Here is a 19727-nt window from a genome sequence, read left to right on the forward strand (position 1 = left end):
CTCCCTTGGCACCAGTCAGAAACCTTGGCTGCAGTATGGATTCAGACCCAACCGTCTCCCGCCAGATCAATAATGTATCAAAATCCTGTCACTACCACCTCAAACTCCTTAGCCGCATTTTCCCTTACCTCACCTATCCCAACAGACTTGCTGCAGTCATGTTCATTGTTATGTCAAGACTGGACCATGCCTTATACCTGGCAGCACCGGCATACCAACTTAAACTCCAAAGAACCCAAAACGCATCCCCCAAACTCCTTTTCGCCCTTCGACACAGGGACCACATCTCCTTGCACTCCGTACCCTTCACTGGCTCCCCCGTAGGACGAATGCCCACCTTCAAAACCCTATGCATTACCCACCGAGCAGTGCACAAGACAGGCCCAACTTACCTACAAGAGAAGATTAAACCCTACCTCCAATCACACACCCTACGATCAAGCACTGCCCTCTTACTTGCAATTCCAACCTCCAATTCAGCCAGGATAGGTGGATCCGCCTTCTCAACATTAGCCCCTACTCTGGGGAACTCTCTCCCACCACACAATCGACACACCCAAGACTAAATGGCCTTCCGCAAAGCTCTAAAAACCTGGCTCAAGTAAACTTGAATAATGACCATCTAGGGCCGCAAAAAGCCCACAACACCATGGATCAGGAATTCAATGTCAATGTGAGTCTACTATGCATGCCTAGCTACCTCCTGTGCCATCTCCCTCCAAGTGCAGCTATCGCGAAACGTGTGAATGTAACCCAGAACAATGGGCTGGTAAGAATAAAACATCCACTCCAGGCACTCACCTCTCATCACTATTCTCACTCCCTACTCTACACCAACATACAATAGAGCGCAGCTACACCCCTCGATCAATTCGGCTGAGCTGCTCACATACAAACAATACTCCATGAACACCTTACCACCCTGCTAGAACGCAGCTATACTCCCATGACAAGAAATCAGCATAGCTGCTCACATAAGCAACCTACACAGGCCTAATGGCGCCAGAATGCAATCTCGGTGTCCGACCACCAGACTGCACACATTCAAATGATCTCTCAATACCACAACACCTAATGTTAGGATGCAGCTGCCATCAGGCAAATCGCATCAACTGCTCACATATGGAGTGCACCCAAGCACCCTATCTACTCTCTCGACACACCTGGACTACGGTCTCAGAGGGCGTTCAAACAACAAGCACTTTGCGTCATACCAATGATATATAGAGCGCTATATAAATGCCAAATAACATCACATACTCCTAGCTCAAGCCGACACGTGGGTGTTGGGGGAATGGGGAGGGGTCTTTAATTAGGTCATGGACCAGAGTAGGGACAGGACACATATTGGCAGCAGACACCCAGCTCTCCCCACCAAGCTACAGACCTTCGTGCCGCACTGGGTCTGGTTGATGCATGGAGGACGTTGCACACCTTTCTTCTCCAACGCACACGCCTCCCTGTCCCAAAACGACTTTCAACCCCTGTGGTATAACGCATAGGCTGCTCTCAGCAAGGTTTTTGGCCAAAGGAATCTCTGATTACACTCCACTTCTCTTGGAGCTTAAAAGTGGGCAGGCAAACCCTACTGAAACATGACGCCCCAATGCATATTGCCTGGGCATCCCCGAGCTGGTAGAGGGCTTATCCCAGAAAATTGCAGAGTATTATTCCTTAAACTGGGGGTCGTTCGACAGCCTTGTCATGCTATGGAATGGATATAAGGCAGTGCTCTGAGGGGAGTGTTGGGAAGGAAATGAACCTATCCCACTCCCTATGCGCTTTAGGGTAAAGCAAATCTCATGAAGAAACTTGCGATGTGCCAGGGGGGCGTGCTATGAGACCCTGCACGGACACAATACTATGCGAAATGTAGATGCTTAGACTTTGTGCGCGCATATACACAGGTGCCATTTTGTAACTATGGTAGAAACATGCAGACCCGCATGGCTACGTGGTAGACACAGACCACTCACTTTTATGGACTAAGATGGCCAACTGGGGTTGCCCTAGGGATTTACTAGAGATACTTAGGGAATTGTATTCTTCCACATCCCAGAGAGTTAGATTGAACCAAAGGGCAACTCTCCAAAGACATCAAAACATATATAAAGATTTTAAGCAGGGCTGCCCATTAGCGCCAGCTCTTTTTAACTTATTTATTTCGTATTTGGGAGAGTGGTTAAGTGAGGATAGGTCGTTTCTGACTCAGATTGATGGACTTCCAATAATCTGGATGCTGAACGCCGATGATCTGGCCCCCTAGACCAACCTATCATTTGCAGCACCAGCTGATAGGCTTCAATCTTATGTCCAAGACAATGCTTTGGCAGTAAACACTGCCAAGTCTACCGTTTTGATAATGCATCCCAGTAGGAGAAAGACAAAATAAGTTCTCCTGGTGGATAGGTGGGGAAGACCTTCTCTTATTTGGGTATATGTATAAACTCTAGCAGCGTGGAGGCCCCAAGTGTTTAGCTTTTAAAGATGAAGGCAAAGAGTTTGGCAGTGCACAGTGTGTTATTACAAATGCCAATTTTCTCCTTCACCCATTATTCAATATTATGAGTGAAAGTGGTCTCATTCCCGACACATGGGGCGGAAGCCTCCCTGTGTTTTCCATGTAAGATGTGGTCGGTGCTTGAGGGTATGTTCTGTAAGAGGATTATACCTGAACCTATGGTGTGCCCATACAACTGATTACATATTAATTGGGCCTATGAGCTATATATAGTACGTTGGAAAAAAATTCTCTCTTCTGGAAATCTTATGGAGGATGCCCCCTCGATGTTCTAAATACTGCATAGAGCATTGAGGAAAGCCCGTGAAAGGACTTTGGTTCAGTGGAAATCGGGGTGTTTGAATATACTAGTGGACTTCGGCGTTTCAGTAGATTTGCGGATAGCAAACCCAGGTTTGGCGAAAGAAATTGTGGCTGAATGATTGGATGCAGACTTGAATCTAGAGGATACACGTTTTTATCATTTTACTCATGAGGAAAATCCTTTCAATACTTTACCTCCCTATTTAATGGCATTTCCTAAATCAATGTTTTCGAAACACTTTTTCTAGGCTGCGTTTTATCCTTTATCCAAATCTTAGCCGTTAATTTAGTTGCTGGAGAAAAAGATTATATATGTAGATTTTGTATTATTACTGTTTTTAAAAACACAGGAATTCTTTAAGGATTAGGGGAATATTGTTAGGAATATCATGGTGTAATTTGTAGTTTAATTTCGATTTTCTAATGTATATTGATGTATTGTAAAGTGATGGTAAGGTTTATAATAAACAAATCTCTAATAAAAAACAATGTATGGCAGTCCGAGAAGAACTGGTACAATCAAAAAAAAATACAGGAGATCTGCTACATTAAGTGTGTTCCAGGGAGCCCAAATCTGAACACTACATAAAAGCATTTAATAAAGTGACTCTAAATGTCCAAGAAACGTAAATTAGTCCTGCCCAGAACTCTGGCTACTTAATCTGGTTGATGAGTGGAAGGCTAATTCGGGCCTGTGGCATTTTGGAACCTGTTAAAAGTTTGAACACCTGGCACCTGATAGATTGCTAAGTAAGTCGGTCTTGCTGTGAAAGTCTTGTATTGTGCATTTTAAAATAGAACAACCCTTTCGAGAAACAGTGGCCCTGTCCCATTGAATCTGGGGCAGATCTGCTGAGAAGTTATGGACCTGTTCCAAGGAATGTATAACACTTTGCTGGGGAATGTCAGCACTGAACTGTTAACAGTATGGCAGCCGTGCCAAGAAATCCCAGTGTTATGCCATTTAAAAGGTTTGGCAGTCCAGATAAAAAGAAATTGACTGATAATGTGCAGTGAACAAATACACATTTTTTTAAAATCATAGCTGCCCCCCGAATCCTATCTTTTATTGTATCATTAAACGTTGAGCGGCCTTGCTGAAGAGCGCCTCGACAATGCTCACCAGTACTCCTAATAAAATGTGTAGTCAAATACCGTAATACTATTCTGAGACTACCAATTAGTGGCCACACACACTTCAATAGAAAAACATACATTGACGTTGTGAATGATTGAAATATCGGAGCATGAGAATTAAAAGGACAAGAGTTCTTCCTTTAACCATATTGCGTGCCTCTATGTAAAGACTGGAGGGGGGTGTCTGTACTTCTGCTCTCTATATGGTAGAGGAGAGGCACAGAGGACCCCAGGCAAGATTCTCTATTATTGGTACCTGGTCGAGCAATCAAGGCCTAGCTTCTCGGGAGGTGATGCAGGCTGGTTCTTAAGTACAGCGTAGTCCCCAAGCCCTCACAAAGGAATGTCCACACACTGTATTACTGAAAACACAGGCTTTATATAATTAATATTCAAAGGTATGTACACTATCACAATAACGCACTTTGTACTCAGAAATCAACAATGGTAAATATATACAATTCTAAAGTGGTACCCCCAATATTATCAGATCTCATTAAAGTGCATCAACTATACTGTTAGAATGTCACACAGATCAATAACAAGGAAACCAGCAATAGACATTGGAGGGAAAACAAGATGGTTGAAACAAAGGCAGACTACTGGCCTCTACCGTTAAGCACAGTTCTGTGTGGAGATCCCCCCCCCCCACCTGGGCAACCTGTAAAATAAGGATATAGCACAAGCCCAGTCCATATATTGCTCAATAGTCTTGTTCTCTCCTATAATGTTTTTACCCCCCCCAATGTACCTGGTGGAATAGGGTTCTTCGAAGAAGCGTTGATGGATCCTTCTTGAGTGACTCCCTTTAAAGCAGGAGCCACGGATCGTCGAGAGGCGTCGAAGAAGGTGAACTTGGAGTCGATGACGTTGATGAGAAGTTCGAGGGTGCCGAGACCATGACGTCGATCCAGGCGGTGCTCGTCGGCGAAGTCCTGCGAGGATGAGGTGTGCGGGGGAACCTCGGTGATTGGTTGTTCAGGTCTGCAAATTTTCAGGACCGCAAAGAGTTTCTAAAGAACTGTGGCTCAGCAAGGGCGTCGAGTCGTCGAAGTCTTTGTGGCCTTAGGTGGCGGGAAACCCACCGGCGGATTCTCCTCGGTGCGTCGGCGGCCTTGGCTTTCTCCGGCAGGACAAAGCGATCGACGTTGTGGGTAAGGGAGTCCTTCGATTCAAATGTTCTTAGGCAAAGGAGCGGGCGGCTCCGGTCGTCGGCGGCGCGTCAAGCGGTCCCCTCTTCTGGGGCAACACGACATCAACGGGCCTCCAGCGGTTACACAAACCTGCGAACCCTGGTCGACGGCAATGGACTTCGACAGCAGTGAAGTCCTGGTGCTTCACTTCGTTCTCCTCAGCGGTCCCAGTCTCCGGTCAGCAGCCTTTCGAGGGTCTGACTTCCGGGGAGCTTCGGCGAAGGTTAGCGGAGCTCGATGGTCCCTCAGAGCACGGGAAGAGGGTGCCTTACCAGGTCCTCTCTCGGATCAGTCTTCGACGAGTTCGGCAGCTTTCAGATCAGGTCGAAGAAAATGCAACAGCAAGTCTTCTTCCAGCTGGGCGTCTAGGATCAGCAGTTCCAGATACTCTTCAAGTGTAGACACACAGCTTCTGAACAATTTCCAGTGGTGAGAGGTCCCCAGATATACTATTCTGTCTCTCATCCACCCTGCTGGGTCACTCTCAGCAACCAATCATACAGAAGGGCATTCACGCAGTCAGTCAGCCAATCAGGCACACAGTGCATTCAGACCATCCTTCTCCCTCTCAGACACTCACAACAAGGAATGTGGATTGGGACAAGTACCCAGCCATTCAACACTACACACTGCATTCAGGCCAGTTTCGGGCAGGGCTGTTTCAGTCTTTGTCTCTCATACCAGAAACCAGACAGCCACAACAACAAGTGCATATTGGTCACACACTCCATTCACCCAGATCCCAACCACAGGGTGTACCCACAACATACAGTCACTGGGAAGGCTCCAGCCAGTCTGGACTTCACAACACCACCATATATGGAACTTCCACCCAACAGCCAGTCAGGGGGAAGGGACAGAGTCAGGGCTTCCCAGGACTTTGGGAAAACAAGGTAACAGGCAATAGAAAGCAAGAGGCCACAGGGGCCATCTCGTTTCCCATCAGGAATCAACTGATTCCAATGGCAGGGCCTGGGAATCCCAAAATGGAGGATACTCAGAGCACCTGTCAATTCAGCATGGAGCTGCCACCAGCCCATACCCTGCTATGCGGGCCACCCACAGGTGCCCAAAAACATACACTAGGGGCACAGGGTTGTACTCCCACCCATGGGTGCCATAAGGGTATCCCATGGGTCTGTACACCAAACCAAAAACAGGAAGAACTGCACTGCCAGGAGTCCCACCTGGACTCCTGGGCAGAAAACAATACAGAACACAAATGAAAAAAGGACTACAAGACAAGGACAGGGAGGCCCTGTCCCTCCAATGCATTTTCAGCATCACACTCTACTACTGGGTTCAAGAAGTAGAATGGCCCCACTTGTGAGAAGACCAGACCTATGTCTAGTTATAGAATTTGAAGTTGCACAAATTTGCCTTCCAATGATAGCCTTCAAGTGAACACATTTTGCAAGGAAAAGGAAAAATGCTTGAAAAACCAGCATTGGCCACTGTCATGCTTAACTCCCCCCAGAAAGGCATGGTGTGTTGCAGCATGCAGCACCCGCAATATTGCAGTAGCATTTAAAAAGAGATTAAAAAAATAAAGGTCAAAGCACATTGGCCAAGAGTCGAGGGGTCTCCGAAAACGTTCCTTATCTTTTGCACCGATCTCACTAGCAATTCTGCTAGCAATTCTGCTAGCAATTCTGAGACTAGCGTGACAAATGCTCTTCCACACTAGGCTTCTTGCCGTCCCTTTGCTGGCAACCTCTCCTTCCCAGTATATTTGGAGGAAACCTCTCGCACACCTGGTTATCACCACTCTCACAGCTGGTCTCCGTGCACACCCTTCTCGTGGGCAGTCATTGGTAAGTCTTCAGCCTAGGTGGGTGGCACCAGTTATTTAACCCGAATAGGGCCACGCCAGTGTTAATGGAGTTGCACACACACTGCAGAATGATTCAGCAGGCCCGGGAAGCCTCTGCTGTTATCGGCATTAACAAGTTAAGTGAATAAAGTATTATTCCTTTAGCAACTCGCAAACAGAGTAATGCCCCATTTTAAAAAAATGCTAAGCTCTGAATATTGAGTGGGCCAATTTCTTGTTTCACCGAAGATGAAAGGAACAGACCTTTGTACCCTCATAAAGGTATGTCCGTGCATGCTATCCCTTATGCCCCCAAAGGCACAGGCTTCAATGCCCCCCTCTCATCTTACAGCATCCTCACCTCTCAGATGCTTGCGGCCTACACCCCTAGTCGTTTCTTACTAGACTGTTCGCCACCTACTCCTTTTCCCCACCACCTGCTCAATCTTTGTTCCAGCCCCATATCCTGGGCATCGTTATTGGCCCTCCCTCTTTGGACTCCCCTCACCTTAATAAGAGATTCCCAGAATGCCCTCGTAGCCTCCATGCCCAAATCTTCTGCTCAGAATGTGCTCCACCCCCATATCACAGACCTTCTTCCTTCCTCCAACAAATACAGTTTGGCCTCAATCCGCATGTGCTTCACTGCCCTCACCTACATATCCCCTAGACTGCACTCTCTGTCCAGATCCTCCCTCTCCCAGACCCACTCACCTCTTAACAGGGTCAGACCAGGACTCAAAACAGACCCTGGCATAAACTGATCACCTGTCCACAATCGCAAAGGCCACCATTTTTTACTTTGTGACAAACCAATTACTACCCAAGTGGCGTTTTGTGGTAACAATCGTTGCAGTCAATTGTAAAGCACATTTAGTCGTTAACATTGGCCAAAACTACCGGGAACTGATCATCTTTGCGCTGAGGCCATTGGAAGGAAGGGAACGGATAGCTTATATATTCCTTACACAGAACTACCAGCTGCACAGTGCGGTAACTTAAACCGGCGCACTTTAGACAAGACAAAAAATAATAATAATAAATAACACAACTTGCCGATACTTGTATACTTGACTGCCCATGCCGGCATTGCCATGTAGGCCTCTCCAAGCCTACGTCCACAACCTCCTTCCTCCCCCTAAAACCCCATATCCTGCCCTCACCTACTTTGCCACCTCTGCTCAGACGACGCCTCCCAGGCCCTGCTGTCATCGCTTTACCCGTCCTCTGTAGAGGCTGGGCCCACAGCTTGCATTTCGCTCACCTCCACACCAATCCTCTGTGAAGACTGGTCCCACGATCGCAGACCCTCCGCTCACCTTCTTACACATATTGAGCGCAGGCTCCTACTAAGAGGCAGCCCTGTCGCCTATTTGACACCCCCCTTCCCCCTATTCCAACCAATGGATGCTAGGCCCACAACTTACCCAAAACAACAAAATCCTCTAAAACAATATCTGATCGATACATTACCAAATTGGTATCCAGTCTTTGCATCGAAAAATGTTTCATGTAAACATTTTTCATCGAATATTTTGCAACGAAAAAATGTTCATCGAATGCATTGTGGTCGTTCCACAGCACATGAAATCACAGATAGGAGGAGAAACTGGCCAAGGACTTGGAATGGGCTTTAAAGAAGCAATACACAAAGCACTGGGAGAGCGGAACAAGCTAAAATGCTATGGGTCACTGGGGCGAAAACCTGCACATATTCCACGTATCTCTAAAAAGAACTTATAAAAGCACAGGCAAACACTCGCACAGTACATAGCGAGTGACCACAGCCTAGAAAGAGGGCGTCAGACAGCTCAAACAAGAAGCTCATGGAGAACAGACTTAGTCAGCGGTGCGAATTAGTAGAAGTAGAAAATGAGGCACGTTCTCCTGCACTGTGCTGCAGACATTGGTTTCCCCACATGTTGCGAGAATACAAAATGGTTGCAAGTAAAACTTGACAAGAACAGCTCTACATCCACGGACTGACGCCAGAATTAGAGCAGCAAAATATGCAAATCGATGTCTATGAGAAGACAAGAGTGCTTTAAGCATTATTATATCGTCTCCACCCTGTGCTCATGCCCTCCCGTGTACCCGCCTTACGCATCTTCAGAGGCTGGGGCCAGAGCTGGCATCTCGCAGACCCCTCCCCTCCTGCTCAATCCCCTGTGGAGACTGGGAAGACAAGCAGCATCTGGTAGACCCTCCCCTCCTTCTCAATCCTCTGTAGAGACTCGGCACCCAAGCAGCATTTCGCAGACCCCTCCTCTCACCTCCTTCAAAATTCCCTATGGAGGCTGGACAGACAAGCAGCATCTTGCAGACCCTCCCCTCCTTCTCAATCCACTGTGGAGACTGGGAAGACAAGCTGAATCTCGCAGACCCCTCCCCTCCTTCTCAATCCTCTGTGGAGACTGGGAAGACAAGCAGCATCTCGAAGACCCTCCCCTCCCCTCCTTCTCAATCCACTGTGGAGACTGGGAAGACAAGCTGAATCTCGCAGACCCCTCCCCTCCTTCTCAATCCTCTGTAGAGACTCGGCACCCAAGCAGCATTTCGCAGACCCCTCCTCTCACCTCCTTCACAATTCCCTATGGAGGCTGGACAGACAAGCAGCATCTTGCAGACCCTCCCCTCCCCTCCTTCTCAATCCACTGTGGAGACTGGACAGACAAGCAGCATCTCGCAGGCCCCCCCCCTCCTTCTCAATCCACTGTGGAGACTGGGAAGACAAGCAGCATCTCGCAGACCCTCCCCTCCTTCTCAATCCTCTGTGGAGACTGGCAAGACAAGCAGCATCTCGCAGACCCTCCCCTCCTTCTCAATCCACTGTGGAGACTGGGAAGACAAGCAGCATCTCGCAGACCCTCCCCTCCCCTCCTTCTCAATCCACTGTGGAGACTGGGAAGACAAGCAGCATCTCGCAGACCCTCCCCTCCCCTCCTTCTCAATCCACTGTGGAGACTGGGAAGACAAGCAGCATCTCGCAGACCCTCCCCTCCTTCTCAATCCTCTGTAGAGACTCGCCACCCAAGCAGCATTTCGCAGACCCTTCCTCTCACCTCCTTCACAATTCCCTATGGAGGCTGGACAGACAAGCAGAATCTTGCAGACCCTCCTCTCACCTCCTTCACAAAGCTCTGTGGAGACTGGACAGACAAGCAGCATCTTGCAGACCCTCCCTCTCACCTCCTTACCCATATTATCTATCACCAGGCCGCATCTACCATGACATCCGGCAACCTCTTTACGCATATTCTTCAGAGGCTGGGGCCAGAGCTGGCATCTCGCACACCCTCATCTTCTTACCCAACTCTGCCCTGGCCGCCCACTCAGCTCCCCGGCTTACCCTCTGGTCAGACGGGTTTGGACCCTTGGCTCTGGGGTTTTCCTGCAGGCATCCTAGTACGCCATGTCTCCCTATGGGCCCCCTCCCGGAATCTGGATATGCCTGGAATGTGTGCACACACCCACACACTGGAAATATTTATACACAGCCGTGTCCAGTCAGAGGGACACCGGAAATAGGTGGGGAGGGGGCGGTACAAACTCCAACTCTATACAGGGACGAGAGTGTCATCGCGAGGGAGTCCTAAAAGATGAGTCATGAAGGGCCCAGCCACGGCCAGAAGGGGAGAAGAGCTCAAGTGCGCATTACACCGAGCTGTCAAGCAAAGGGAGCTCGCCGGCGGCCCCGCCCCCACCATAGCGCCGCTCTCTGAGGGCAAAGGTTTAATAGCTGCCATACCAATATAATAAAATAAAAAAAGATATTCACTTTAAACGGAAAGCAGTTCAAGGAAAATAGCATAAGCATTGCAGACATAAACACGAGTTCAGATCCAGCGATCTACAGCGAAAACAAAGTACCTCCCCCGAAGAAGTTACACCCTAGCACTCGACCGCATATATCATCTCAGCCCATAATGAGAAGGATCACAACAGGCACTGGAGTAAAGGCGATTTAAGGGCATCAAATAACACGTACACACACACGTGTTTTTCCAATTACACTAAAGAACATTGGCGACAGATTCTATGTAGGCTAATCTGCCATCACCGACCAGATCAATTCTATCAAACACATAAGACCAAAAGTCCCTGGTCCTCTCACAATCCCACAGCAAGCAGGGCTGGCAGCCAGTCCCCACGTTAGCCTCCTAAAACGCATGAAAGTGAAGACTATAAAGTACCCTTAGTGGTTTAAGCCCGAAACTCTAATCAAGTCAGGGTACACCCTCCAATGCTTCAAGGGGTAGAGAATGGCATTGAACTGCCATTGCCCACCCAACCTAAGCTTCCCTCTGCTCGCCTCATGCTTCCCGCCTTCAATCCTAACCAGCATTGGCAATGCCAACGGTTTGGGCTTTTGTGTGGGGATGGGATAGGCATTAGCCAGTCACCGAGATAATGGGGCACTTGGCCATAAGATTGCAACAACTGGACCATGGAGCAATTCCCTGAGCATATGATGGCATGGCCTGGCAAATGCTTAATACCTCAAGCCAAAACTTTTGGCTTGGTCGTTGCTGGTGTGGACAGTATTTCAGTGCACAAAATAGATAGAAGTCAATTGACTACTTGATCAAGACATGTTTATTGCATCAGGAGCGAGCGGCACTAAACCACACTGCTTAGAAAAGAAAAATACTGGCAGGCTAAATTTGGATGTTACTGCTTGACAGGGGGAGCTCAAAGATCTCAGGAGGATGAGTTTAGGGCGGGGTGGGCAGATAGTGGGTGGAAGAGCCATAGGGATTAGCATGGGCAGGTAAAAAAAAAAAAATTCAAAAAAGAAGTGTCTCTCCTCACGTCACCTCCCTCCTACGTGTACTCCAATGCAATAGTTCGGCTTATAGGTGGTGCTTAAGTGCCAACTAAAAGCTCAAACCAAAAATGTTGGAACCCCTTCGCAAATATTCACATAGATCCGTTTCGGCACTAAAGTAAGATATCCACAATTAGAGTGCCAACAGGTCTTTCAGGCCAGTATCCCTCAGATTTGCCCAATGTTGGGCTTAGTTCATCAAATCGAACTAGTGAAATCGCTCAGCATCATCTAGAGCAGGGTTGGTTACATAGGTAGACCATGCTATGAGGCCAAATCATTTGTCCGTTGCTCATAACCCAGGGCTTCTAAACCCCTGTAAACCGCTTCATCATAGGGAGCCTGCTCCCCAGCGAAGGCAACTACAGTGTACAAAGTAACCAGGCCATACAATTTAACTAAATTAATCTCCAGGTTTGCCCACATTGATTGGAAGTTGCATCTGTTAAAAACGAATTTTCAGCACACACCACACAAAAAAAGTCTTCCCACACCCCCTCTCCCCTGACACTCGCTGTCCCCTCCGCCTCCCCAACCCCCGCCAAACATCCCAGGCCCATATGATAATATAAGAGGATTTTGAAGAAAACGCTATGGCAGACTGTCATCTCCCGCAAGTGTTTCTGCTGGCGTTGCCATGCCCCAAAGCAATGCAAAAGCGACCACACACCCAAAAACAGACAAATTGTCACGGATATTATAAGTTAATTAATCAAATCTCTCCTCTCAGTGCCAAAAAGGTAGAAAGCATGGCTTTAGCATTATAAAGGGTCGAATTCAGGTGAACTATAACTGCAGCCTTCAGCAGGGTGCTAATTGGTGCAATTACTGATTTTGTGTTTCATCCCCCAACTGGAGCCAAAAGGCAAAAAAATAAGCAGGACTACAAGGACCATTTGAAGTTAGGAGTGGACACATCCTACCTGGTCTTACCCCTCCCAGTGATCGGACACATGGTATTCTCTACCTTTGGGGGTCTTAGTTACTTGGGCCCTCCCTGCCTCAACAGCGTGTATGTGTTAAACATGCTCTGTAGATAAGATTAGAGAAGGGCTATACATATTTTGCTTTTAGCTATCAAAGTGGGCTTTGTCTGTCCTTATTAAAAAAAAGTAAACCAGCCGAATACTTGGCCAACTATTGGGTCGAATATTAGCATACAAAGAGGCTACAGAGTTACTCCTACCCACTGCCGCGCCTTCTTTCTACCTACTACCACTACCACCCTGCTCCTAGACAACCAGAGAGACAACCAGAGAGCAGTGTAAAGCACCATACAAACAATCAACAGAACACAGTCCATTTCCCACCCCACCCCTACCCTTTTACTCAGCAGTAGAGATTTCAAACAGCCTGACGGGAGCATAAGTGCGATAAAAGCAAACCCAACATGTGGTCTACTTTCCCCGGCCAGCACCCGCTTCCCTAAGAGCCATCCCTATCTTTTCACTTTAACCAGCTAGAACTGCCCGAGTGCACTATGTGAGATGGCAACAAAACAGTGTAGTCTCCTTATATCTGCCTCGCCCTTCTTATGTTTCTCTTCACTTCCCTTCATTGGTTTAAGCCAACCCAAGAGCCTTAAAGATGCTACAGAGGAAACCAGTTTCAACTCCATACTGCTTTCCATTCTCCTCAACAACTGCGTTCTATTCTCCTCAACACTATGCCTCTCTTCATCACCCAGATGCAGGGCAAATAGCCATGTAGGTATCCACATCTTAGGTCTGCAAATCGACTACCGGCCTATATCCCGGGTTAGATTAGCGAGCTGAACCAGGATTTTTCATATGAATACACCATGACAAACAGCGGCTATATTTGCACCTCCATAAAGCCAAAGGCATAAGACTGCTAAGCAAACATATCTAGGTGTCAGTACAAAACCATGAGACACAAGGGTCATTATAGGTTAGTAGATCATATGATCGTATCACGTGCATCATTAGCCGGTAAGATAACTCAGCGGGTTGAGTGCGATCTGCAGGTCGCAGGTTCGAATCCCGGCTAGGTCAACTCAGCCATTCAAGGTATATAAACGAGTACCAATTTCAGTTGGGTGATATTGTATGTAAATATGTGCTCTGTAAAGCGCTTTGGATTAAGGCTCTATATAAACACATCATTATCATTAATGTGGATTAACATGGGGAAAAATCCATGCTTGCAAATCCATAATTACTCCAACCCTCCAGACATGGGATTATTAGAAAAACATTGCATATTATAATATTTGTATTTCTGCATGCATTCCAATGCCTGGCATCATATTTGGGGGTTCAACTTCAAAGTGCAGATAATGGAGTTTCTATCGTAGTTTCCCACCACCCCTCCTCTTATTGTTACAGGCATATAACATCCTACAAATTACTAGAACTGGGCTAAACGCCCAATATTTGGAGAATCTGCATCAATAGGGCAGGCAGTCCTCCTGGGCTTTCATTTAACAGACTAAAGTACTGTGGGAGTTGCCTTGGTTAACAATTGAACAAAATCAGACTTGCGTACCAGTTAGCAATGAATTGTATGGAAAATCCATAACTTGTGACCAACTGATATGATCACCAAACCCCATCACCCTGTCCCCAATTCTTTCCTAACTGTACTACTGGTAAGCTTACATTACCCCTCTCCCCTTGCCACATACAAGCTATTTGGCCACACGCTATGCTCTGCCCCCGACTCTGCCAAGGAGTGCAGCATCTCTTCTCTCCACTCTCTCCCCACTCAAATGATCCAAGGTCAGCCAGCCTATACCTGCCCCCAACCCTCATTCACAGGGTCCATTCCCTTCTCTCAGTTCGCAACTTGGTCAATTAACTTCTGCGCTAACATTGTTTATCCACCACTCAGGATAAACTGGCACACATCCACTGATCTGCCAGCCTCTTTCTGTGCTTATGCCTTTGCACCACAATCAAGAACTGGCACCCTTACCTGCACCTACCACTCCCATCTCTTCAACCTCGCCATGCCCTCTCAGAGCCTCACGTTTATGGCCACCAACCTACTCATCTTATTGGGATAAAAGAAAAGCAAACATACAGTTTGTCCACTGCCTCAGACAACTTTGCCAACAACCAGTCTCCTTTCTTATTACTCGAAAATCTTGTGATTTTCAACCATATTATTGCGTACCTGGGACCCGTTTAGAGACCCTAACTAGTTTTGGTTCAACAGCCATCAAATAGAAATAGCACTCACCCATGTTTCCATCTTCCTTGCTACTTCCCAACACTCGAATCATTGCTCCATACTGCTCTTACTCCTACTATTCACTACCTTCAATAGCGTTGAACACTCATCTTGACTCCCTCACAAGGGTCTATCATTGGTCCTCTTCTATTCATCCTTGACAACTTCTCTTTGCAGCTCATCTCCTCCTTTGGATTCTTGTATCATCCCTTTGCAGATGAGTCAAATCTTTTTCTCGTTTCCCTTGCATTTTCCTAGAGCTTTCTTCCCGACTGGCCTTAGACACTGCATAGCACTTTGTTATCCGATACTTGTTTAATGCCTCCAAAACTGAGGTAATCTACTTCTGGGCAGCTAGTGCCTCGCCTCCCCTCTCAAATCCCTGCACCCCCCATGAACCCACACCCTACCCCCAACCCCCACTTCTCTCAAGCACTCTCTTGTACACCCTCTGCTGATCCTTCTATCCCGGCAAACTATCGCCCGATCTCTGTCACTCCTTTCCTGGGCAAACTCCTGGAAAAATTAGCTATCTCTCAGCTTACCCTCCATACTAAATCTATTGGTTGTCTCCATGACCATCAGTCTGGATTTAGAGCATCCAGAGGCACGGAAACTGCTCTACTGAACACCTGTGAAAACCTGCTCACAAATCTTGACTAACTCTACTTCCGTCCTCCTTCTCCGTCTCTTCTGCCCTCGACACTGTAAACCCCAACATCTTGATCTCCCATCTCTGTGATACCCTTCGCATCACGGATCTGGCACTGGTGTAGCTTGCCTCCTTTCTTTCTGACCGTCCTTCCCAGGTGGAACTTGGGTCCTTTCTTTCCTCTATCACTCTCTCCACTTGTGGCATCCCCCAGAGATCTAATCTACCCCTGTGGTTCTTCAATGTCTACATGGCCCTCTGGCCCACTTGATCTCTAACTTTCAGTGTTATGCGGATGACACAGCTCTCCTCAGGCTACTCTCGGCCTCTTCAGCCTCCTCGCTCATTCCTGACTGTCTGTCCGCAATTCAGTCTTGGTGTGCTGCTAACGATCTCTGCCTCAATTACAGTAAAACAAATCGTCCTCATTGGAACCCCTGCCCCTGCTTTCCCAATTTCTCACTGGCCACCTCCCTTGGCCCTGCGCCCTCACCTGCTAGTGAGGCAAAAAATCTGGGGGTCTTTTTGACTCCACCCTCTCCTTCTCTTCTCACATCTCAGACATCTCTAAAAAGTCCCACTACCAGCAGCACCTCCTCAGAGGTATTCTAGCTTTTCTCACCTTCCCCCAAAGGCTCCCTGTCTCCAGAGCGGTTACCAGACATTTGGTCGAAAAAAATTGGTCGACCAGACAAATGGTCGAACCAATTTGGTCGAAAACCAAATGGTCGAATTTTTTATTTTTTTTATTTTCACCTTTTCTTTTTTTTGGGGGGGGGGTCCCCCCCGGTTCCCCCCAACCCCCTTTTTTTCTAAAAACCCATTTTTGTAAAAAACAAAAACCCGAAAAATAAATATATAAAAAAAAACAAAAAAATTCGACCATTTGGTTTTCGACCAAATTGCGTCGACCAAATGTCATTCGACCAGTTTTAGGTCGACCAAATGTCTGGACACCCTCCAGAGCCCTGGTTCTCTCTAGGCTGGACTATTGTAACAGCCTCTTTCATCTGCCTACTTCTACTCTCTGCCCGCTACAACTCATCCAGAACCGAGCTGCAAGACTTTTCCTTGGCCTCAAGCCCAGGGGCCGTATCTCTCTGGCGCTGAAATCCCTCCACTGGCTCTCTGTGGCTGCTAGGATCAAGTTCAAGACCCTCAGCATAGTCCACAAGGATTTCTAGGGCCGGGACCCGCACTATCTAAAACACTCACTTCCTAAAAACTCTCCTTCTAGAGCCCTCCGCCTGGCCTCCTCTAACTCTCAGCGTGTTTTTCCAAGCAGAGATTTGTGGTATCCTCTGCAGGGGCCTCCCTCTGGAACAGCCTCCGTGCCCCCCTCTGCCTTGAGTCGGATCGCCTTAAGATCTGGAAACTCCTCAAGACCTTCCTCTTCTATTCCACGCTCCCTCTCCCTTGCTAACCTCCTCTCCCTTTCGCTCCAGCCTCACTCCTTCATCTCTCCCCTAACTCTATTCAGTTTTTGCTGACTGGTCACCTGGCTCACCTCCAGAGCCTCACATGTCCTAGGCTCCCCCACCAGTCTTTGCAATTGCCTCCAGGCCTCTGCACTATGCCCAGCACTACTGCACTTTCAGTTTTCATTCCATGAGTTGGGTAACCCCTACTGCACTTCATCATATGTTTCATGAGCGAGGTAACATCTCTGCACTTAACCCACAGCCCTGCTGGACTGGGTGCACTTGTTTCCCCCTCCACCCTCCTTTTCACCTCTCGTCTGTTCACTTCCATGACCTTAATTTACTAGGCTAAGTTCTGTCTTGTCCGCCCCTTGTCTCCCCTCCCTAATTTGATTTGCGACTTCTACACTCATGCACTTGCACTAGGTGAAATGCTGTTCAGGCCTAGAACGCTAGTTACTTTTTTGTTAGATCATTCGGAAACTACAGGGCCCAAGAATGACTCCTGTTTTTCCCTTGCTCCCTTCCCGCCTTGAAGCACTTCACTTGTAATTGTTTATTTGTACAGCGCTTAAACACAAAGGCCCACAACTTGGGAGCTCTCTTCACCAACTATCTGAAACTATATCATTTTGATCACGTCTACCTCTACGACTGCCCAGCTTCACCTCAACATCTGTAAAATCCACTATTTTCTCACCAGTCAAACTGCCTGCCAACCTCCTAAACGTCCTTGCACTGCCTTTGTGCAGGGGGGATATCCATAAACAACCACTCCTTAAAATGTCTTTCTGGCAACAGGGCTGCTCCATTCTCCAGAAGGGCCAATAAAGTTGTTAGTTGGCATTTCACTCTGCCCACCCCCAAGCTCTCGATCACACGTATTATAAATGTGGCTAGGTAAATCCTCTATCGAACATCATGAGATGGGCATGGTGTAGCGTCTGTACCGTACCGGGTCCCGCCCCAAAAACGGATTGCTGGGGGTGGAAATGTACCACACAGATGGATTGTTGGGGGTACGAAATGCACCACACAGATTGCTGGGGGTAGGAAAAATACTGCACTTGTATTTGTATTTTATTTATTTGTATTGCGCACCTTGCCCGGAGGCATCTGGTCGCATAAACTTCAAGTAAACAAGGTTACAGAGCAAAAAAAACAGTACAGAAAAGGAGATGTAGCAAGTATCGCACTTAGATGGATTGCTGGGAGTAGGAAATGCACCACACTTGGATGGTAAATGTAACAGCACTTAGATGGATTGTTAGGGGTGGGAGATGTACCACACTTATAAGGAGTGCTGGGAACATTAATGTGTCAAACTTAGATGAATTGTTGGGGGTAGGAAATGTATGGCTACTAACTAACCACACTAAAAACTCACCATTCTGGCTATTCACCCTCAAACTCTGAACTACACACAACCATAACTGTGCCGCACCACAAACGGCACTCAACACCCAACATGAAACCGAACCACACACGCAGTCTCACCTCAACTCCACATGATGGCTACTGACAGAAAATGTACCAGCGGTCAGGGACGGGTTTCTGCGAACTGAAGCTGCCAACAGCACATCAGAGCTCTCTTGCTGTTTTACCACTCGATCCGACTGACAAACCCCACCACCCCCCTTGTATTGCATATCCACCAGAGAGCCAAGACACCGCGCAGGTGGCAGCAGTGCGCAGTCTAAGAACCTTTAACGTTACATAACAAAAGATGCAAACACTCTTCCCTGTAGATCAGGCTACTACATTTTAATGTTGTCTTGCCAGGGTACTGCCACCCTACTGTGGCATCTGCCACTTTGCGGCAACATAAGGCACTCTGCAACAGGTCTACCCAGATCTCGTCGATGTTGTTTGCTACTCCAAGAAAAATAAAAACCCACAAATAACTACTCCAAGAGACATCTTAAAGAAACTGTCACCATTTTTAAACGTAAACAGAGTTTAATTGGTGAAAGAGAAAAATTATCACAGGTCCTAGCACATTTTCATATTTTTCCAGAAAGGAAACATTATTCCTCATAAAGATGATAGCAGGTATCATAATCAACCCTAAAAAAAAAGCCTACGTATCGTATTATATGGTTGTCTCATGACCATTATTCGAGATATCAAGGAGGTCGGTGGCTGAGCTTACATCCCACCCGCGGTATAAGGACACCACTACCCCGCATTTCAAGTTACTTACCCCTCTGCTGTTCTCTCCTACTATGACTCCGCCCATCTGTTCGTCTCCCTGAAACGTCATAGTCAGCTGGACCGAAACGTCTAGAAAACAGCAGGCGAATCTTCGGCCCTCCCGACAAATAGGAAGCGTAGCCCCGCCCACTAGGAAGAACTGGGACGTCCTCTGTCCCGCCTCATTATGGAGACCGCCACCTATCAGTACGTGCGTTTCTCGAGGATTGTTCAATCTCACGTGACCTCTGATGTCATCTGTGTGCATTACGGAGCAATGGAGCGGTTCCAGAGCAGTTTCATTTCGGAGGTCTGACCGGAATGCGGAAAAGCGAAGGTTGTGGCTGCCGTGCAGGTGCAACCGGACCCTGCCTTTGGCCTTTGGCTTGCAGCGGTTGGGGTGGGCATTTTCTTTGGGATAACGCTCTACGAAACGCTGGAGCGTCCGACTTCGTTTTGTCTGAGCGGGCT

General features: G+C 47.6%; 1 protein-coding gene across 7 annotated transcripts in view; it reads right to left on the bottom strand.

Moving 5' to 3' along the window:
* DNAJB2 (DnaJ heat shock protein family (Hsp40) member B2) overlaps positions 1–19465 on the bottom strand; it is a 628983-nt gene extending 609518 nt beyond the window's left edge. For 2 of the 7 annotated variants that reach the window (XM_069616895.1, XM_069616890.1), the window contains exon 1: positions 19267–19465. Coding sequence is in view for 2 of the 7 variants with exons in the window: in XM_069616893.1 (XP_069472994.1) it covers positions 10165–10222 (58 nt within the window). In the remaining 5 variants the exon portion in view is untranslated. Of the gene's footprint in view, positions 1–10164; positions 10272–10316; positions 10451–19266 lie in introns of those variants that run through there. The other 5 variants (XM_069616892.1, XM_069616891.1, XM_069616896.1 and 2 more) reach the window with 5 other exon arrangements.
* Between the last annotated feature and the right edge of the window lie 262 nt (positions 19466–19727).

Source organism: Ambystoma mexicanum, chromosome 9, assembly GCF_040938575.1.
Source record: "Ambystoma mexicanum isolate Mex_15411 chromosome 9, UKY_AmexF1_1, whole genome shotgun sequence".
In the NCBI taxonomy this organism is placed as follows: domain Eukaryota; kingdom Metazoa; phylum Chordata; class Amphibia; order Caudata; family Ambystomatidae; genus Ambystoma; species Ambystoma mexicanum.